The 23,084-nt window shown below is 42.8% G+C and overlaps 1 protein-coding gene across 1 annotated transcript in view; it reads right to left on the reverse strand.

Moving 5' to 3' along the window:
- Positions 1-256: 256 nt before the first annotated feature.
- The window catches only part of SETDB2 (SET domain bifurcated histone lysine methyltransferase 2), a 99,899-nt gene continuing 77,071 nt past the window's right edge, over positions 257-23,084 (reverse strand). Inside the window, exons 22-26 of the mRNA XM_067562712.1 lie at positions 14,236-14,294; positions 7,628-7,694; positions 4,690-4,812; positions 3,155-3,226; positions 257-668 (exon numbers count right to left, since the gene is read on the reverse strand). Coding sequence (XP_067418813.1) covers positions 532-668; positions 3,155-3,226; positions 4,690-4,812; positions 7,628-7,694; positions 14,236-14,294 — 458 coding nt within the window. The 3' untranslated portion in view covers positions 257-531. The remainder of the gene's footprint in view (positions 669-3,154; positions 3,227-4,689; positions 4,813-7,627; positions 7,695-14,235; positions 14,295-23,084) is intronic.

A 23,084-nucleotide genomic window follows, 5' to 3' on the forward strand; every position in this document is an offset into this window, starting at 1 on the left:
CACCTCTCACCAGTGCAGTTAAAACAGAACTACTTAAACATTAACCCACTGTAAATTGAGAAAATGTAATGAAAAAACCCTAGAATTCAGAAGGCTTCTTCAAGTGCAAGTCTTGCTAATTCCTCTTTGGAAAGCCTTCACAATTCTTAATAATTTTGTCTGCAGTCAATGATAAAAAGATATTGAATCATGGATACATCACATGAGAGGGGGCCTGCCACAATTGAAGTGATTTTTAAAAATGGCTCGTGGAGTATTTAAAAAAATCTTGTACGGAAGGTATTTAAATTTAGCTTATAAAAAAGTTAAATTAAGTTTTTAGCACTCCTTGCGCCACAGTAAAAATTAAAAAGGAAAAGGACCATTAACAAAGTTATTGCAAAAGTGAGGTATAAAATATGAGTAAAACACCCAATTGTTTTTGCATGTGCCCCTATCTCTGAAAGTCACTTTTATACACTGACCATATGTGATTTTTATCAGTAGAAAATCTTTAATATAGATGTTAATATTGAGAGAAATAACTATTGGTTATTCAGACACTGAACTAGATGCACTAGCTATATTTTCCTGGAGAGGAAGGACTTCTTTTAAATCTTGCAGTAGCTCAATCTGGGTATCCAGTCTTTTCCGGGTTTCCAGAAGCTCCTGAATTTTTTTCTCTGTTCCTGTAATAAGAAAAAAACATTGTTCACAGTACAGAATATAATATATGCACATTCACATTATTAAAGCCACAGGTATTACTTGATTGTTAGAGGAAGAATTGTGACTTCATATTAAAACCTCATACTTCTCTCAAATAAAATTCCTTAGGCTAACTACTACTATGCTTGGTCTCTGCCAAAAGGTGGAATTTTACTTCATTTGAGCAAAATTAGTTTAAGTACTGAAGTTATAGAATTGGAGGAGGGGGAATACTTTCTGTGTATGTTCTATTAGAAATTATTTTGTCAGATCTGAAACTATAGTAATTGAGACTTAAATCAAGCTATGTTTAAAAACGTTGTGATTTTTAGGTTATGAACATTTCAAGTTGCTAACATTGTACATGAGAATAATTGCTCTGTTTTCAGGATCCATTTGTTAGGGACTCAACTGCTGAGGACACACATGCCATCCTTAGATATGTTAAATGCTTAAAACAGCTTCTTTTAAAACTTGGATTGTTTTGTAGATCTGAGGATTTAAAAAAAAGATGTTTGAGGAAAGTCAGTTCAGTAACTTTAAATGTTTGAAGTTAGCAAATATATCTGTATCTCACAGTAAGACTGACACCTCTATTGTATAAAGTCCACCGCATCATTAAAAATACACTATACAGATTATTTCAAAGAGACATGTACAGGATGAAAAGTATAATTGAAAACTCAACTTTAAAATGCCTGGAATTTAACTTCATTTTTCACTTGACACTGCCTTCATGCTATCTTTCATATTTACATTTCCTTGACTTTAAAAGGGAAGCAAATACAGCAATTAAGTCACAGTGCACTCAGATTCATGTTGACCTGTAATGGTAATAAATTAGTCAAGAGTGAGTAGTCTTTCATGTATTTAAGGAAACTGCTACAGAATGAGTTTCTAATGGAAGTGCCCTGCATTAATAATGAACACAAAAGTTCTTAGGAACATACAAAGTGCCATGGTTAAGTGTTCAGTAACTTTAAGGTTGTGACCAGATTTTGTTCAGAACTTGAATTGATTTTTTTTCCCATCAACGAGATCTACAAAAAGATAAACTTGAAGTTCCTAGCTTCAGTCAATTCACTTGTCACACACAACAATTTCAATTTTAAGACATAGGTAGAGTGTTTTCTTATACTTCCATACATCAAAAATGGTAGTCATTTAGCTCAGTTGGGGGAAAAATGCTTTTGGTGGCTGGTTTTGAATGACTGGATCTAACCAATTAGTTGTGGGTAAAGATCCCTGGTTAATTTAAAAGTCCCAGTACACTTTTTTTTAAAAGGCACAAAATTATATTTATATTCAGTGGTAGCCTGATATATATATGGCATTTGTAGCTTCCATTTACTTCAGTGGGATTTGTAGATAGTCAGCACTTCTGCAAATCAGGCCATCAGATTATTAGAGAGACTTGGCTGCTACCCTAGGTCCTACCTATGACCGAAAAATACTCCCTTCTGTGCAGTCAGATGGAGCTTGTATGTTCTTATGATTTCCACCGCTGTTCCAAAATGCCATACAGTCAGATTTTATCCAGTGGAGAAAATTAACCCTACAGGGAAAAGCAGTGGAGAGGGCCAAGTTTTCGAAGAATAACCTTAATTTGGGTACACATGCTCCAGCATTAATTTCCAAAGCGTCTATCCTGTTATCGAAGCACACAAGTATCAGTGCTTAGAATGTTTGCAGGCAGGCATTTGCAAAGTTGTGCATGCACAAAGGGAGACTGAGCAGAGACTCCTTTGAAAAATTTGGCCCAAAACACACAACAGTGTATTCTCCTTCCTCTTGAGATGCTGTTTTCAAAACTGGTTGTTTCTGTAAACACATTAACAAATGCATAGGAGAAAGGGAATGTATTCCAATATACTTCAGCCTTCTTCTCAACTATCTTCTTCTTAATTCCCCCCATTTTTATTCCTTTCCCTCTCTCTGCCTTTTAGACTTCTTTCAAAACATCTTATAATTGGCATCAATTCTGAATAAGTACCATTTAACTGGGTGGAATTCCCTGAACCACCTTTTGCAATCAAGGAAGGAGAAGGGCCTGTTTAAACTGTCAGCCTGATAGACAGAACTGTCTAAAATGAATGGCTGAGTGGAGGTCTTGGAGACATATAGGAGAAGAAACAATGCATTGGGAAATCCTCAACTTGTGATGTCAATGCATGATGGAGGAGAGAGGCTGAGTGTGCTGAGTCAAATGAGGTTCTTGATACTCAAATCATTAAAACCATAGAAATCCCTCTTGTCCGGCTTCAAATCAGACAAACAGACAGACATGTTTCTAAGGTCAGTGACGCCAATGATTTTACCTGGGCATTCATACAACATTAAGAAAGTGCACTGGAAGTTTGATTTTAAATTGAAACTATACCATAACCATCAGAAGAATAACCTTAATTCTAAAAAAACTACTCCCCTGGGAGGGTTACTTTATATTGTAGCATATATATTTACATACCTGAATGAACATTTGTAAGTATATTTTCGAACAGGCTACAGTCAAAAAGTGGTATTACTGTTTCCTCGTACTCTAGGGGTTGAAAAAAAAGTTCATTTACTGTTATATCTTAACCTAGAACTTAAAAGTTGCACAACAATAACTCTCAACCTGTAAAAGTTGCACAACGGTAACTACCAACCTGTCTGTACAGCAGTTGTTTTAGTTATGAGGTTTTAAGATCAGAAAACTAGAATACTGGGAAAAATGCTAATCTCCCTTCTGCCATTTTATACCAAGGAAGAAGTGTCAATTTTACAATTTTGCTTCACTAATTTCCTATGGAAATAAGATATAAATGGGATTTTCATTACATTTTACCTACAGTCTGCACCATTTTAATAGGGATCTATTTAAATAGAAGCTATTTATCTGGTAACCCAGTAATAAATTCTAAAATTTAGTTTATTGCAACACCTCTGGGACCATGTGCCAGATGAACTGGCTGGAAGCCAATGTAATTGCTAGTTGCAAATCACATGACATGAAAGTGCCCAGTAGAAGAGGCTAATTAAACTGTTTACAATTCTAAATGCATGAAGTGGCTTTCTAGAGTCCTTCAATAGTGTTTAGTAATATAATATGGTTAAATTAAGCTTCAATGCCAATTTTTCCCTCAGTAAAACACAGATAATGCTTACCCACCTTGGGAGGGTGTTAAGAGGATTACTTAATTAGAGTTTGTAAAGTGCTATGAGATCCTAAGATGATATGTAAATAAGCATTATTACTTCTGGCAACTTTTGCTATGCAAACATCTTTTCTCTTAGGAGGGAGATTTAGTTAATTGGGTGATTTCTCTTTCCATAAGGGTGCCAACTAACCATACCTTAATACCCATCATTCCCAAAAGGATATAGCAAAAGATTTTTTTTTAAATTGAGGTTAATAGCACAGAGTTAAATGTGACATTCTCTTTAATGTTGCTTTGTCCATAACATTATTAAGCTGGGTTGATTTCTTCAAGAAAAGTGTTTTGTACAAGTAGCTATATCAGAACCTCTATTATATTTTAAATTACTATTAATCTAAATCTATTACAAGACAACATATTCTTATACAATTCTTTTCATATAACTATCTTTAAAATAGATTGCTCATTCCTCTCTGAGGAAATAAAACACAACCCCAGTCCAGATAAAATCTTCACAACCTTTCAAACACCCTCCTCTTTAAATGCTTTGTACTTCTTGCAGCATCCCTGGGATCTGGCAGACTAAGCTGTGTGTGTATGCTGGGGGAAAGGGGCTTGTTTAACAAATTCCAGACTTGAGGTGCTTTCAGAGAATGATTTGTTGGCAGCTCCTTCCAGCCATAGCACTAACCCCCTACTGAAGTAGTATAGCAGAGGGAGAGAGATGATCTCTTAGGTAACCAACACCCAAACCATTTAGGGCTCTAAAAAGGTGAACATGACCCACGGTTAAAGGTACCGAGAATTAAAGGCTCAGATCAGAATCTCTGTCCAAAGCAGAGTTCCTGTTTGTGCACAGTACCTGTTTCTGAAGTGTTGTCATCCATCAGTTTTTCCTTTGCAAGGTGAAGTGTGTCTAGCATCTCTTTAAATATGCCATCCAGAAGTCCAGCCTGCTTGCACTTCCTAAGAATCTCTATTCTTACTGGTAAAATACAGAACACACCCTTTTACTGAAATTGTCTCTCAGCAGTTACTGCAGTTCATTGTATCTCAAAGCCCTTTACACTAGTGGCTCTCAATTTTTCCAAATTAATGCACCCCTTTCAGGAGTCAGATCTGTCTTGTGTACCCCAAGTTTCACCTCGCTAGAAAACGACTTGCTTATGAAATCAGACATAAAAATACAAAAGGGTCAAAGCACACTAGGACTGAAAAACTGCTTTCTCATTTTCCCCATGTAATTATAAAATAAATCAATTGAAATATAAATATTGTACTTACAGTTCAGTGTCTAGTATGTAGAGCGTTATAAACAAGTCATTGTCTGTATGAAATTTTAGTTTGTATTGACTTTGCTAGTGCTTTTTATGCAGCCTGTTGTAAAACTAGGCAAATATCTAGATGAGTTGATGTACCCCATGGAAGACCTCTGCGTACCCCAGGGGTAAGCGTACCCCTGGTTGAGAACCACTGCTTTACACTAACTGTAGCAGCTCCCATTCGCCCTCTCCTGGATGTGACTGAACATGGCTAAAAAACAAATGGTTATTTTTTGCAGATTTCTTGTTCTAACTCTACCCCCTCAGCCTTTTTCAGATGAGGCACTGAAAGCGTCAGAATACAATGGGCATAGTGCCTGTAATGAAACCCTATGAATTCCAGGCAGGCAAGGTGTGTCAACACCATCCTTCATTAGATTCATTTCTCATTCCTCCATACATCTCTCAATCTGGTAAATCTCATTACTTTCACTACAACCTCTCTCAGTGCTGCGCAAGGCTTGATCAGGAAGGGGAGAAATAGTTCTAATAAAGAACAATTTGAATGGGATTTGGCTGAAGAAAAGTCTGATCCTGAACATAGATCTCCCAAGTGACATAGCAGTTAACTTTCTTTATTACAGGTCCACCTTATATGGCAACTTTGTGGCTGCTGGAAAACTAGGAAAATATATTTACTCATTTTTTTCCTACTCTGTCTCAGAGCAGCAGGGCAGTCATCAATTATGCTATGATAAACGGGCTGTTTGAAAGGAAGGACATGTGTACACTCTGTATTGAAGTGTGAACCGCCTTTGTTTTGAAAAAACATAAATTGTGTCTTTATTTATAAGGGAAGGAGTTGAGGAAAGATCTCAGGAGAAGGTATAACAAATCCCATTATTAAAGCATGGGTCCTCAATTAAAGAATTGCTGAGTTCTCCTGGGCAACTTCGGAGAACATTCCAAAACCAACCATTACTATTCGCTCTGTGTTTGTTTCTTTTGCAGGACATTTTCATGAAAACAGTTGGTTTTTACAGGGTTACTTGCACCTGCAGTTTTGTTCCCCCCCCCCAAATCATGATCTTTGGTTTTGACATTAATTAGTTATTGTGAAGAGGATTATGAGGATGCAGCTCTAAGGATTAGGATTTCAGGTGGAGAATAAATTACAGGAGCAAGTGTTGGAGTTAAAGAACTCATTTTTATATAATTGTCTTATCGGGGGAGGTGGACAGAAAGGAAGTATGGTTCTGCTTACACCAGATGTCCTATAATATATAAATAAAACATTACAGCATTTTTACAAGGGTCTTCTAATCTTTGAAGTATAGTTGTAGTAGTAATACAGAGAGGTAGAATATTTTTAAAAAAATACATGGTAATTATTTCAAACACACTGAATTTAGCCACCATACGCGTTAGGTAAATGCCACTTTTGCCTTACAACACTCTTTAATACAAACTATCTGGAAGAGTAATCCCAATGGGTAATTATAACAGCACTGTTTGTGCAGTATAAAAAATTGGAAAGGAACTATAGCTACCAAGCAGGCTGTTCAACAACTTCCTTTACTACAGAAAAATGCAATTACAATAGCTAAATCAAAACAGAACATACATTACATAATGTATGTGATGCATTACATAATACAGTGTACACCCACTATTCAAAGGTTCTGCTTCCTCTTTGAGGTGGTAACTGCTTGGTGGCCTACAGCTTTTGAGGGGCTGGTTACCAACCAGCTCTACCGGGAAACATCTTTGAGTAGTTTTTGTACTGAAATGGGCTGACAGCCTTCACCTGTATTCTAACTGGCTACTGGCCTCAAGTCCCCTCATCCTGAGAACCACAACTAAGGTGATGTTCATCAATTATGTTACAAATTTTTTTGGTGACTTTCAAGACCCATCTTCCCCCTTGTAAAACTGAAACAAATGCAGAATTCAGGACCCCCTTCCCCATGTGTTATATAACTTAATGAACAGCCCCTACAATGGTTACTTTAACTTCTGTCCCCACTAAACCATGTCACACCAGCCTTCTCAATAACTCCACTCTCTGCTCCTCCTTCCCCTTTGAAGGAGGCTCGTGTTAATTTTCCAGCTAAGAGTAATTTTCCTTTCTAAATGTAATTTCATTTCATATCTGGAGGGAGGAGGGGGCTCAGAAGCTAAGGCATCCATGTTTGCTTTGGCATATGGATGAGAAGTTCTGAGACCAGCAGCCATTCAGAGTAGCGGGATTATATAACCATTGAGGAATAATTGACTCTTATAGGAAAATAATGGCCGTCAGCCAAAGTAGAGGGATTTGCTTCCATTATAATAATTTTGAAATCACACAGCTGTTCTGCAAATCAAAACCCCACTCCCTCGCCAATCAGAGTGCAGAGAATTGCCTAACTGAGGGGAAAAAAGAAATGTATAGTTATGATTCAGCTGCGAGGCAGCATACCTGACCTCGGACTGGCCAGTTCTATACAATTTATCATAGCACCAACTAGTCGTAATAATATTAATTATTTGTCAAACCTTTGTGTTTGTTATGTTTTTTCCTTAGCAGTCGTAAACTGTTTTCTGCTGCTGTCTCTTCTGTGCTCTATTAAAAACAAAACACAACAATGTACATTTATACCAGTAGGGACACTTACTGCTTAGAGCAGTGATCTTCACTCTTTTTCAAGCAGCAGCCACTTTGGCAAAAAAAAACTACAATGTGAGAGCTGGTGACTCCTGCCTTTGGGGAGGCTGAGCTGGGCCCCCTCACTGCCCTGCCCAGGCTCCACCCCAGCTCCCACTTGGCCTCCCTCCCGAGGTCCTCCCCGCACCTCCTCCCCATGGTCTGCTCTCCTCTCTCGAGCCAAACCACAATTCCTCTTTGTCCCAGCTGAGTCAGGCTGTTCCCTGCCCAGCTCTGCTCAGCAGCTCAGCCCCAGGACATGTTTTCCACTGGGCTGAGTGATCAGCCCGGTGCTTCATTACATCTCCCAGCCCAGGTCCGATCCCACCCTAGCAGCAGCCAGATGATCACCTGGGCTTAGTCCCCAGGAGGCTGGGGGCGGGGGCCAGGACACTTCCCCCTCACTTGGAAGGAAAGTTGGGGCGGGGGTGGGCCCTCCACGTGAGGGGGAAAGAGCTGTGGGCCACAGAGGAGGAAGGGACGCTAAGGGAAGTGCTCACCTCTGCCTACAGGTGATTTGGGAAACAGCAGGACTGCAGCCGCCACCCCCTGCAGCAGTGTTGCCTCCTGGTGGTTTTGCCCCCTCCGCTGAGATCCTCCCCATGAAGAGGCACGAGCAGCAGACAGGTGGGGTCTCAGGGGGAGGTGGTGACATCGCCAAAAGGCAACGCCACTGCTAGGCAAGAGGCGCCAGCCTGCACTGAGCGCTTCCCGCTCCTGTGGCCGCTGCTCCCAGCGGTAACTCAGCGTGCTGGCCTTGGCTCCCCCACCCCACGCGGTGATCTGCCCAGTGTCATTCACCACCTCGTAGGGCCCAGGCCGGGAGAGTGGAGGGGGTGGTTCTTCCCCCTCTCCCCAGCTTGGTGGGCTGCGCTGCCCACATGGAGAGCCCCTCGTCACCCCACACAGCTCCATCCCATTCTCGCCCCAACTTTCCAGACGAGGGGGGGGGGGAGTTATTCAATTAGTCAGGGAGCCGCACTTAGGGTTGATGGGAGCCGCCACTTGCTCGCAGGCGTTACAATGAAGAACACTGGCTTAGGGTAATGACAACAACGATTTCCACATTTACTGAGAAAGAAAAACAGCCAGTATTTAAATGGGTACCCCCAGTTTTTCTAAAAGTCATTCATTCTGTTTGTGTGCTTCCAGTCAATTTAAAAAATAGGAAACTATAGAAGGGAAATAAAAACAGCTGACATAAAAAAAAACACTCTGGAAGTTGAACACCACCCTTTTCTATTTTGAGTGTTGTGTTAAACTATATAACCAAAAAAAACCCCATACAGATATCATCTGGAAGTGAATTTATAACTCGCCATGCTGGTATAATAGAAGTACCATTCTAACATTTAATTCACAAATCTATAGAACTGGACAAGGAGTTAGAAAAGGCTTGAAGCTGTTGGAAAATATTTTTACACTTTGGACTATTCCAGATCATGGAGGTGTTTCTGGTTACTTCTGAGACAAGTGATTTACACTGAATTAACTGAATGCATATGGAACCCTTCTGTGTTTTATCTCCTGTGTCTGTATTAATTTCTGAAGTACTCTAACATGGGGGAATTGGGGAAGCAGCGCTGCATGCATGTTGGGCCAAATTCATCCTTGGAGTAATTCCACTGTTTTGTAGCTCAGCATCTCCTACATTTCTGGACATTGGGGCTGCTTCCTTCCTCTGTGCAGCTCAAAGTCTTGGTGAAGTACACATTAGCCACCCCCCGCCTCCACTTCTGCTTGCTGCTAGATTCTCTGCCTCCCTAGCAGTGTGTGGGATGGTGGTTCTGTTGCTCCCACATATTTTCTTCTTTTCACGGTTCTGTTTGGCTATTTTTACGGGAGCGGTGAGCAGTGTTCTCCCTCTGTAGCCCTTCCATCCCTAGATCTGTTCACAGTTGGGTGGCATAACCCACCCTAAGCCTCCACAACAGTGCCTCCCTGCTGGCTTGTCTGTTCCTTTCAGGAATGGTAGAGTTGCCTAAAAAGCACCAAACACCAAATGTAAATGGTGCTCCATCCGCGAGACAGCCTTCCTGGGCTCAGCCGATGGTGAGTTGAGTCCAGTGTGTACCCAGCCTTCTGTTTCTAACTCCATAGGTCCCGGGGTTAGGGGTCAGACAGGTATGTGGGGTGCCCCACCCACCAGAGCAGCTGCAACTCCAACATGGGAAAATGGACCAGGAGTGTCTAGGCAGACCAGCAAGAGGCTCTAAAGACGAGGAGGACCCCAGCCAGCCAATTCAGAAGGTAAGTCATAAAGGGCCCCTGGAGAGCAGATAGGAGATTTGTGGGGCCATAAATTCCCTCCCCCCACTCCAAGTCTTAAAGTGGATCCTGAGTCACCAGGGAAAAGAAGCAGGGCTCATAAACAGCTGTCCTTTTTCTTAATTCAACTAGGAGGCATTGTATCCCCTCCTCCCTCTCCCTAGCAGAATGGGATCCATCGGGGGAAGAACTCAAAGAGAGATCTCTTGATAAGGCTTCACGCCCTTAGCAAGGCTAGCCACAGAAGGACTCACCAAAGCCTCAACAGAGCTCATACGCTCTCAAAGTGTGCAAAAAAAAAAAAAAAAGAAAGAAAAAGGAAAAAAGGGGAAGTAAAAGCACAAAAGATCAGGAGGTACAAAATCCTCTGACTCATCTTCTTCCTTTACTGAGGATGGTGAATTGTTGGACTCTGACTGTAAACAGGACCAGGGAAAAACTCAGCAAAGATTTTTTTCCCTCCTGCAAAATTTGAGGCCATATGCAGCAAGATTGTCTCAACTATTCAGATTCAGCCTGAACAGACTCCAATGAGTGAGCCTCTGAATAAATGTCTCATCTCAAATTCTCACTGGAGGCTGCAATTCCCCTACACTCCTCATTTGAGGAAGTGATCAGGGATGAATGGGATAAGCCCAATGAGAGTGTTCATGTTAACAAAAATTACCTCAGGTTCTATAAGATTCAGGAACCAAAGGACCCTATTCAGAAATACCGAAGGTTGATACCTCTGTAGCATCCCTAGTATGAGATATGGTTATCTCCTCAGAAGTGGAGTCCTACCATAAGAACCCCATGTATAAAAAGATGGAGGCCACCCTGATTTTGGCTCTATTTTAGAATTTTCCTGGCAACTGCATTTATAGGTGAAATTCCAAAGGGAACCCTGCCAGTCCCAAAGCTTCTTTATGACAATGACTGCATAGGCCTCAGCCCAGAGCTGAAACTAGGAGGCAGAATTTCCCATTTCCTGGAGGACTGGGTTGTATCAATCACAGACAAGTGAGTCAGGGATACTCCTCAAGCGATGGGCTCTACCTCATCTGTTCTCCATCCAGGCCCCCATCTCCGACAACCCTAGAAAAGCACGTGGTGATCCAGAATGAGATATCTCATCATTTAGATATAGGCATGATAGAGAGCATTCCCTCAGAAGAAAGATTCTCAGGGTTCTACTCCATTTTCTTCATTGTTCGACAGCACATGGGGAATCCAAGTCATTCTCAACCTCAAAAGGCTCAACAAGTGGATGAAGAAAATGAAATTTTGGATGCAGACCCTGGCCTCTACTGCGTCATCCCTGTTCCAGAGAGATCTTCTGACTTCAGTGGATCTGGTGGATGCATACCTCCATATTCCTATCAGACTCTGCCACCATAGATTTTTAAGGTTTGCTTATGGCAGGAAGCATTATCAGTACTGGACATTCCAGTTCAGCCTGTCCTCGAGCCCCAGAGTCCTTACAAAGGTGTTGGTGGCAATGAGAGCCAGACTCAGGTCAAAGGGTGTCTATACGTATCCTTTCCTGGACTACATCTTGAGCAAAGCTCCATTCCTGGTAACAGAGCACAAGGCCACGTCCCTGATGTTGAATCCCCTGCAGGCACACAGCTTTGTTATCAATGTCAAGAAAAGCTCCTTGACTCCATCCACCAAATAAGACACCTGAGAGTGGACATAGATACTTTAATAGCAAAGATCTACCTGTCTCTAGAAAGATTCCAGAATATTCAGGACCTTCTCACATTGTTTTGGAGCTGTGAGAGGCCTATCAGAGCACTGGGCCTTCAACTGTGAGGCCTCCTAGTGTAATGCATAGAGTCACTCCATGGGCCCAATCATACATCAGGCACCTTTACAGCTTCATCTTAAAGGTGTGCAACCACTCTCCAGAACATATAAAGGATCAAGTAAAGATCCCAGCGCTGGTGCTCAGCTCCTAAAAATGGTGATCAGCCCAGAGCAAAGTCCACAAAGGTATGGCCATATGCTTTCCAGATCCTCTGGTTCTCGCAACTGACACCAGCCTGGAGTGTTGGGACACACTTGGGAACTCAAATAGCTCAAGGCATCTGGAGCCTGAAGGAAAGGGTTCATGGAATAAACCTCCGGGAGGTAAGAGTAGTAGACTACTACAAGAAGCTCAGGCTCCCCATTCATATCTTCCCACCCCAAATGCTAAGGATTCAGAGCTTTCAAGTCCTCCATTGCTAGATGGATTAGGCTATGCATTGTAGAGGCTAACAAGGCATCAGAGGTTCTGGTCTTGGAAAGGGTCAGGGCACACTCCATAAGATTACTGCTTGGGCAGAAAGAGAAAATGCATCCACATTGGCTGTTTGCAAGGTGGCCACCTGGTCAACAGCTACTACCTTTATGAAGAACTATCAGCTGACCATCCAGTCATCTGCAGAGGCTTTCTTTGGCAGGAAGGTGCTGCAGACAGTGGCCCAGAAATATTGTTCTTTGATCATATCTTAAAAATGGTAAGGGATACCTTTTTTTCTCTCTTCTTTCTGACCTTTTCTATAACCTTTCTACAACTGTTTACTGCTCGCTACTTCTCAGACATCCAGAATTGTGGGCTGCAGAACAGAAAATGTCTTATTGATACTTTACTTTCCGCTAGCAGTGTCTCCCACGATTCTATCTACCCTGAATGGCTTATAAGCCAAAAGATCAAATGCAGAGTGGGACCTCTACTGTGTGACTGATTTTCAGTCCACTGTGCATTGTTGGTCTACTTCCCTCTGGAGTATTTGTTACTAAATATTATATAATTGGGCTGCCAATTAATCACATTTAACTCAAGCGATTAATGCAAAACAAATTAACTATATTTAAAAAAATAGTCGTGATTACTCGCAGTTTTAATCGCACTGTTAAACAATAATAGAATACTAATTTATGGTATGGTACTGTTGTAGCCAGCATTGTCAGGTATTTACTTGCCCGATATGCTAAACATTTGTATGCCCCTTTGTGCTTCGGCCACCATTCCAAAGGACTGGTTTCCATGCTGATGATGCTCATTAAAAAAATAATGCGTTAATTAAATTTGTGACTGAAATCCTTGCGGGAGAATTGACTGTCTCCTGCTCTGTGGTTTTACCCACATTCTGCCATATACTTCATGTTATGGCAGTCTCAGATGATGTTCAATTTAAGAACACTTTTATTGCAGATTTGACAAAACACAAAGAAGGTACCAATATGAGATTTCTAAAGATAGCTACAGTACTTGACACAAGGTTTAAGAATCTGAAGTGCCTTCCAAATCCTGAGACAGACAAGGTGTGGAACATGCTGTTAAAAGTCTTAAAAGAGCAACACTCCAATGTGGAAACTACAGAACCCAAACAACTAAGAACCTGATCCACTAAAAACGAAAATCAACCTTCTGTTGGTGGCATGTGACTCAGATGATGAAAATGAACGTGCATTAGTCAGCACTGCTTTGGATCATTATCAAGCAGAACCCATCATCAGCATGGAAGCACGTCCTCTGGAATGGTGGCCGAAGCATGAAGGGGCATACAAATGTTTATCATATCTGGCATGTAAATACCTTGCAACGCCAGCTACAACAGTGCCATGAAAACGCCTGTTCTCACTTTCTGATGACATTGTAAATTACAAGTGGGCAACATTATCTCCCATAAATGTAAACAAACTTGTTTGTCTTAGTGATTGGTTAAACAATAAGTAGAACTGACTGGATTTGTACATTTTGTATTCTGTGTTTTAATTGAAATCAGTATATTTGAAAATGTAGAAAACATCAAAAACTATATAAATAAATGGTATTCTATTATTGTTTAACAATGCAATTAAAACTGTGATTGTGGCTAATTTTTTTAATCTTGTGATTAATCATGATTAATTTTTTAAATAGTTTGACAGCCTTACTATATAAGTTTACAGCTTTGGAATAACTCATTTGGCAGCAAGTGGGAACAGAGGGACTGTGGCCAAAGCACACGGTGCCAAGCTTTGATCTGCCTCTGTGAGCTGTATAGGAAATGCCGCTGCTCCTGTGTACAAGTCATTTCCTGAATTCACATTTTCAGAATATACTAACACAATCTCTTGCAGAAGTCTAGCTAAACTCCTAACAGCACAAAGTGGTTTCCTCCATTTCTTTAGCTACAGAGGTGGTTCAGGTTTTACATAAAACTTGGATTCAAATTACCATTTTTTCCGTGAAGGTGGAAGTTTTCATTCCATGCCTGTTCCTCTTATTGTCTGCATCTAGAAATCAAGAGACAACACTGTAATAATGTAACATTCTTAAACAAAAGATTGTTGCAGAGTAAATTACCCCTCCCAAACTAGTGCTAACGGAAGGAAGTAAAAGATTTATTTTAAAAAAGAAAAACAAAAGAAACCCTTCAAATAAAAGTTATAAATAGTTCAGAAAGAAGTTTTAATCTATGAATGAACCCATGTTTATTTTAATACAATTCATGACTAGAACTATTTAGTGCATATACATTTACACTGACCAAATTAGCATATATCACCTCATATACAATGGTCTTAAGTTTCATTTAAAACTTTAACCAAGCAACCTCCTGAAAAACTCAGAAAAAAATCCTATATAGAAACTTGTGCGTCAGATTTTTTTTTTTTTTTTTGTAAAGTGTTTAGTGACCTTTACATAAAAACAGGATCTTTGTTCTTGAAAGCTCACCTGGTCCCACTTCGTATTTGCTGCCAAAATGTATCAGACTTTCTTAGATATGATGCTAGCTGCTGTGGAAATGATTACACCATCGAAACCAGAAAATAATGACTTCTGGCAAGGAATAAGTAACAGGAGCAGGTGAAGTACTGAGAAATAAAGATCCTGTTTTCATGCAAACATCCGTACTAACTAAAATAACAAACCCACAAACTGGAAAGAGAAATTAAAAAGAAATTATACAGCCCCTTTTTGCTTTTAGAATCAACTGCCTCTGTGTGGTTAAATTTGTGAGAATATTACTATTGTACACCATTCTTTAGAGAGGAACTAATCAGTCCATTCTTGATACAGTAGGGCCAAATCTTCAAACTTGAGAGACTAAAGTTAGGTCTATAATTAAGTAAGTGACCCAGTTTTCAGTGGTGCTGAGCCCCTACAGTTTCTATTTACTCAAAAGGAGTTGTGGGCACTTAGAACTGTTTAAAAACAATTGTATAATTTATTTAGGCACTTAACTTTAGTCACCCCAGTTTGAAAATGTTCACTCATGCACTAAGCGTGCTCTACTGTCTAAGAGTGCCTCATTGACCTGTAGCCATACCATCTTGTGGTGTGATCCCATCAGAGCTCACAAATTAAGCAAGATTAGTACTTGGTGAATATTTATTTGGGTTTAGAATGCAATAGAAAAGCACCCATAATATCAATTAAAAACACATTTCATAAAACAAAATTAGCAGAGCCACCCACAACTAAGAAGCATTTCACCTTCCCCAGAAACATGACTCTCACTGAACTCCCCAAAGCTCATGAAAATAGATAGTTTGGAGCAACTGATTTGCAAAGAATGCTGAAAATTCTATCTAAGACCAAGGTGGAGGAAGTAAGCTTGAAAGTCAAGATAGCTTCATGGACAACACTCCGCAAGCAGAACCCCACACCCCCATCCTCTTAACTGAGGGCCACTAGCTTAAGCACTTTTGTTATCAGTTGCAGCAATATTGCATTGGGAGAGAGGCTGTACTCAGGCAAGTAAATGGTAGTGTTGCTCCATTTGACCCAAGCGACTAGTCAAATGTTGAGGTCCTGGGCATGTTTCCATTGGAAGCAGAAATTCATGGAGTTTGGTATTGTCTCTGAATGCAGGGGGAACCAAGTAAAAAAGGATCAATTCCTTAGACTGGTCTACACTCGATGAAGTTAGGTTGACCTAAGTCATCTTGCATCAACCTAGTTTAGCATGCGTCTACATTCAAATGTGTCTGCTTGCCAATGTAAGTGGCCCCTTACAGGGACACAGTAACATGGTCCCCTAATGTTCCCCAAACAACAAGTCATGGTCGACCTATTGTGGTCAATGCAGTGCAAGTGTAGACACCACATCACCTATGTCCACCCTAACAGTCCTCAATCAGCTATCCCACAATGCCTGACAATGACCACTCTGGTCACAGTTGTGAATTCCACTCCCCAGGCATCAGAGAGACCAGAAGTTATTACCTCCTTTAAAGCCCTACGTATTTTTGAAATGACTTTCTTGATTGCCCAGCTTGGTGAGCACACTTTGCATCTCTCCTTTGTTGCGTGCAACTGCCCAACTGACCATGCTGGCTACGTGCTCCAGACATGCGCCTGCCTGGAGTAGACAGGAGGTATTGGATCTCTTGGGCCTGTGGGGAGAAGAGGCTGTGTAAGCACAGCTATGGAGCAATGGTACAAATATGGACATCTATGAGCAGATTGCACGGGGGATGCAGGGGAAAGGGTATGACAGGGATCAGCAGCAGTGCTGTGTGAAAGCAAAGAAACTGCAGCAGGCATACCAAAAGATCAGGAAGGCCAACAGTAAATCTGGTGCTGAGCCGCAGACCTGCTGCTTTTATGATGAGCTGCATGCCAGACCCCCACTGCCATCCCACAGAGCACTGTGGGTACCTCCAAGGAGCCCGAGACACAGATCCCTGCTGTGAACAGCAAGGAAGATGGGGTAATGCAACTGGGAGGATCCAGTTATCATCTGCTTTTCATTCCCCGGCCTGTAGACTGAGCCAGGGATGGGGAGGGGGCTCACATGGAGCAGTTTGTGTGTGTACCCAGGGATGTCCCTTGAATCCTCCTGAGAGGCCGCGATGAAACTTTCACAGAAGTACTCTGCAATCCTCTCTCAAAGTTTTCTAGGGATGGCAGCCTTGTGTCTTCCTCCATGGTAGGACACTTTCCCTCAGCATTCCACGATGACTTTGGCAGACACCACAGCAGTAAACAGGTCCATTTGGGCATGGACAGCTTTGGGATGCCAGCAGCAGCTGAGTTCTCTGTGCCTTTGTTACCCACAGGAGCGAAATATCAGCTAAAATCACCAGTGCCTGTGGAAAACAGCACCAGTGCTCAGTGCCATTGCCCCCCACTCTTATCCATGGAAATACGGGCTGACATTATATTGTTTCATGCACCAGAATGAGCCCCTCTTCATTATGAACCCTGCCCCCGCTCAGCCATCCGGCACCATCGCTGGGGCTGGATAGGGATGCTGTGCACAGGTGCTCTAAGGCTGAAGTGTCAATAATCATGTCTTGTTTAAAACTTTAGGGGAGCAAGGTAAGGGAGATCTGAAACTTAACTTTTACTTTCTATTGTGACTCTAAATACAATGATACACCTTTGTGTGTTTTATCTATAATTGCTGCTATTGTGGCCAAGAGGGGTTCGCCCTCCACGCCTGTAGAATACCTGACCAGAATAAGGAGGAGAAAGAAGACAATACGGGAGGATATATTCTAGTGAGATCCTGCAAGCCAGTGCTGCCCCAGGCCTGGACAGTGAATGTTGCAGACAGTATGGAGAGAGGCCCAGCAGTCGGAGATGCATCAGGACATAATGGGGCTTTTCTCCAGTAGCAAACACAAATGCTGCAGACTCTTACTGACCTACAGGTCCAAATGTCACAATCTTGCCTCCCTTTACAGTCAATGGAGAACACCATTTTAGCACCTGCTCCACACCCCTCAACATTCCGCATGGCATCAGGGGTAAGAGAACAGATAAAATCACCAGCACCTGTGGAAAATAGTCTTCATCCCTACCTCTACCACTGCACACTGGGGGACAGTAAGGAGAACCATATGCTCACCTGGGAGAGCTATGATTGCTGTACGTGTAGCCAAAACGAATTAAAATGGTCATGGACATTCTCTCCGCTCTTGTGTTAATTTACTTCAGACATTTTTGTTCTGTTTGTTTTTCAATTGCACATTGATTTTTGTACTGATTTTGGTATGCATTTAGCATCTATTTTTTGGTAAATAATTCATCTTGATTACTTAACAACATATGCTGCAGAATGCCTAGTGCTACTCAAAGCACCCACTTCTTGTTACTGTACTGGGTGACAGAACTCAGGATCAGTGACAAACAGCGCAATAATTACAAATGTACAGCAAGAACCGCAGAATTAATAGGTGCATTAACAGACAGTGTTATATTCATAAAAGTACACCAAACACCACGCAATTCCTAATAGCCTCCAACATGGGCACCAGGTAGTATACGCTGGGGAAGGCCCCACCGCCTTTGGGGCAGTCTGAGGGCGGGAAGTTGCTGCCTTCCCAAACAGCCAGGCTTGGCCCCGCCCTTTCCTGCTGCCTCACCAGCGCTGCAGCAGGCAGCAGTTTCCCACCCTCAGACTACCCCAAAGGCAGTGGGGCTGGAGGGGGGGGAACCAGCCATTGGTCCGGGTCACCTGCTTGGGCCACCTGGCTGGTGTTCTGAGGGCCGCTGGGGCTGCCCGGCGGTGAATTGGGGGGCTGGAACTGTGGGTGCTGGGGCCGCCCGGCAGGGACTCTGCCCAGCTGATGCTCCATGAGGCTGGGGCTGCTGGTGGGCATGGCCAGTACTCCAGGCCAGCCAGGGCTATGCATGGCTCGGGCGGACAGCCAGTGCCCTGGGGAAGCTGGGGCCACCAGCGGAGGCAGCCATGGCCGCCTGGCCCATGCTCCGGGGAGGCTGGGGCCACGTGCAGCTCGGGCTGCCTGGCCTGTGCTCCAGGGCCACGTGCGGCTCAGGCCACCCAGCAGGAAATTGGGGCAGCTGGAGCTGCCGGGTGCCGTGGCCACCCAACTGGTGCTCCGGGGCAGCCAGGGCCACATGCAGCTTAGGCTGCCTAGCTGGGACTGCTGGCCAGGATTTGGGGCAGCTGGGGCTTCCTGGCAGTGGGGAGAGGGTGGCCTGTGTCCAGCTCTGGAGTGGGGCGGGGCTCCTCCCGGGGGGCACAGCTCCAGGCGGCAGTGAGGAAGAGGGGCATGGCCTCAGGCGGAAGGGGAGGAGCCACAGGCTAGCTTCCCCTAACGGGCAGTTCATCCGGCGTCCATGGCCTCCAAAGCTTCAGGGCCAGTTAGAGCACAGTCCACCACACTGCTGACTGTTAAATACTCTTTCAAGGCTTCCCTCAGCCGCATAGCTCTGCACTGAGCTCTTCTAATAGCCTTGCGTCTGGCTGTTCCAACTAAGCAGATAGCCATTCCACCGCTGTCCTCCACCCGGGCAAAAACTTTCCTCCCTTTGCCTCACAGATATTATGCAGGACACAACAGGCAGCTATACCCATTGGGATATTTTTGTCACTGAGATCCAATCTATTGAATAAACACCACCAATGTCCCTTCAATCTACCAAAAGCACATACATCAGGAATTCTGCACCTCCTAAGCTGGTAGTTTAATCTTTCTTTAGTATTGTTGAGGTGGCTAGTGTACGGCTTCATGAGCCTGGGGAACAAAGGGTAGGATGGGTTCCCCAGGACCACTACTGGCCTTTCAACATCGCTAGTAGTAATCCACTGGTTCGAAAAGGATGTCCCTGCTTGTAGCTTTCTGAACAGCCCTGTGATCTTAAAGATGCAAATGTCATGCACCTTCCCTGACCAGCCAACACTGATGTTGGTGAAGCATCCCTGTTGATCCACCAATGCTTGCTCTTTCTGTTGATGTACTCAGTGGCAAGGTGGGCTGGTGCCAAAATAGGGATAGGCGTTCTATCTATTGCCTGACCGGAGTTCGGGAATCCCACTGCTGCAAATTCATCTACTAGATCTTGCATGTCACAAAGAATCACAGTCCTGTGTAGCAGGAGACAATTAATGTTCCTGTACAGTTGCATGACAGTGGCCCCTCACTGTGAATTTTCAAACTCCAAAATGATTTCCCACTGAGTAGTAGCAATCTGGCATTGTGAACTACCATGGTGCAAACGCCACTTGCTTCTCAATTGAGAGTGCAGCTCTCATTCTGGTATCCCTGCACTGTGGGCTGAAGCTCAGCTCACAGATCCAGGAATGTGGCCTTTCACATCCAGAAGTTCTGCAGCCACAGCTCGTTATTTCAAGCCTGTATTACGATGCAATCCCACCAGTCAGTGCTTGTTTCTCAGGGCCAGAAGCAGCGCCGCTCCATCTACAGCTGCTCCGTGAATGTCACCAACACCCTTGAACTGATTTTCGCTATGTCCCACAGTGATCTGTCCTCCGTAAAATCATCATGTCCTCCGTCGTTGCGGTCCTTTCTGCAGCTCTGCAAATACTGGAGGATTGTGCCTTCCTTTTTTTTTTTGCAGTGCTCATGGAAATAGTGCAGAGCTGTGAGGGCTCCATGCTTCTGTCAGAGAAGGCGGACAGTGAGAAGTGCTGTGCAAGGCTTTTAAAAAAGGTGCAAAAATTATGCAATATAGATGGCATTATGCGATGAAGAAAGTTGCATGATAGGAACTTGACCCCTTGCTTCCATTCATCCTTGCACAACTAGTTTCTGCCGCACCATGCATCACCAAAATTTCCCAAAAGACAGCACGCCAGATGATGGCAAATTGCACACTGGAATTCCTGCTCATGGTGCACTGCAGTGTGCATCAACACAAGCTCTCCTGGTGAGTATGTGCAGTGCTGATGCAAGGAGCCAAGTATGCACACCTATCAATCTGAATGGGGTTTTAACTCAACTCAACTAGCTCACAACACCTCTTCCCACCTCAGCTTTGCTCATCATCATGATGAGGCCTAAAATGGTGACACAACAACCAGGCCAAAGAGAAATAAATAATTTAACAAATTAAAAATTATACACGTTAACCATTTACATATGTACGGTGTCTTTCTATGAAGATGTCTTCATGTTACCAGCCCAAAATAATTTTATTCCCACCCAAATCTCTTTGAGGCTTTTCTCTCCCTATGTTTCTTTTCAATCAGCCCTGAGGAATACCTATTGACTCTGTGGAATTTGCTGACTAAGGCAGACCCCATCTATTTTGTTCTAATGGAGAATTCACTTCTGTAACAACTTTTTGAGACTCAACTTCCACAGCTACATTCTCAGATTCAGAGGGCAACCAAAGTGAAATTCTGTCCCTCTGATATCTTCTCTAATGGTCCTTATGGATAACTTTGGGTTTAGTTCTGGGTCCAGCTATGTTTTTGTACACCACTTAATTAATTGGGTCAGTATTATATAGGTCCTTGTCAAAGTTTATCCAGTCTAGGGTTCCTACCCTTCTTTTTTCTAGAATTGTGGAACCAGACAAGGTGCCCTCTTTTAAAAATTTCCCCATATGACCTTACATCATACAGCCTTTCCATTTTGTCAGAGGCTACCTTCCCATTTTCCCTAGCAAAGGTCGTGAACTTTTTCATTTTTGGATTGTAGTGTTTCTACATAGTCCAAATGGTTCAACTTCCTTTGTTACTCTTCAGGAACTCCACACAAGAGATTTCTTGGGGTACTTAGCTCATGTCCAAACATGAGTACTAGGGTACACTTTGTTCTCTCTTTGACTGCTGTTCTATAAGCCATCAAAATAAATGGGATATGTTGGTTCCAGTCCTGTTGGTGCTATTCTACAAAGGTAGCCAGCTAAAGCCACAGATTCCTATTGAATCTTTCCACCATCCCATCATATTATGGGTGTACTGGGGTGGTGTGAATTTTGTGGATCCCTAGAATCTCATAAACCCATTGAAACATTTTGGATTCAAAGTTTCTCCCTTGATTAGTGTATAACTCACTAGGAATCCAAATCTGGTAATTAATTCGTTCATTAGGACCCCAGCTACTGTGTCAGCCTCTTGATTTCTTATTGGATAAACCTCAGGTCATTCTGTGAAGTAGTCCATTGCCACCAACAAGTACTGACTGATAGCCTCTTTTGCAGGCAAGGGTCCAAGAACATCAATGGCAATGGAATCCATTGGTGTCCCCCAAGATACCACTGCAAAGTGGCTCACCTAGTTTTAGTGTCTGATTTCCTGCAATTTTCTACATCCTGATTAAATTGTATTCAACACATTTCCCTTAGCTTGGCTAAGGTTTTTGCAACCCCAAAATGTCCAGCAGTTTTAACATCATGACATTCTCAAAACCTCCTTTTTCAACGTACTTGGTACAACTCGTTGATAGATCTATCCATCACCCACTGGTTTCTCTCATCTCCGTATTTCATCTTTAAATTCCAAGCTTTCCCACTGTGACCAGAAAGCTTGTACTGTGGTGTAGTAAGGGGATGGTTGTGTTTGCCAGTTGATTTTCCAAACACATACTATCCTGATATCAGGATCAACCCACTGGGAAGTTTTCAGTTGCTCTGGGCAACACAATTCCTGCAACCCCATCCCCACAGTTCCAATGGAAGAACCAGGAACATGGACCCTTTTGCAAAGTAGAGTAAGAGAGGCACACCCATTCCTTTGAGCAACTAATTACTTGTTCTGCTGCTTGAGGCAGTATTTGCAGTAAGCCTCCCAACAAGGTCATCTGGACAGGGCCATGCTTATGGCCAAGCCTGTGTGTGATTGCGAAATCATAGCACTGCAGTTTCTCCAACCACCTGGCAAGCTGTCCCTCAGGACTTCTGAATCTAAAGAGCCATTGCAGGGAAGCGTCTGTCCTGACCATAATAGTGATGAAAACATTCTATAGATTTAACCACTGCTATGAGTTCCTTTCGGATGGAGCAATAATTTCTCTTAGGAGCACTTAGACTTTTGCTATAAAAAGCAGCCACCCTCTCAGGTCCCTTGTGTTCTGGTTTCATACTGTCCCCAAACCATAAGCATTAGCATCTGTGTCCAACATGAGAGGGTTTTTTGAAACAAGGATAGGCCAAGACGGGAGCAGTCATAAAAGCCTTTTTCACCTTTGAAAATGCTACATCACACTCTGCTGATCACTGAAATGGTTTTGGTTTCCTTTCTTACCCAACCTATGCAGTGATTTTGCAACATTGGGAAACTCACAAATGAACCTACTGCAATAGGAACACAGCCCTATAAAACTACACATCTGGGGGTGTCAGAGGAGTTGGCTAGCAAG

The sequence above is a fragment of the Emydura macquarii genome, unplaced genomic scaffold, assembly GCF_026122565.2.
Source record: "Emydura macquarii macquarii isolate MOO-44397 ecotype Brisbane River unplaced genomic scaffold, CSIRO-AGI_Emac_v2 contig_2473, whole genome shotgun sequence".
NCBI lineage: Eukaryota > Metazoa > Chordata > Testudines > Chelidae > Emydura > Emydura macquarii.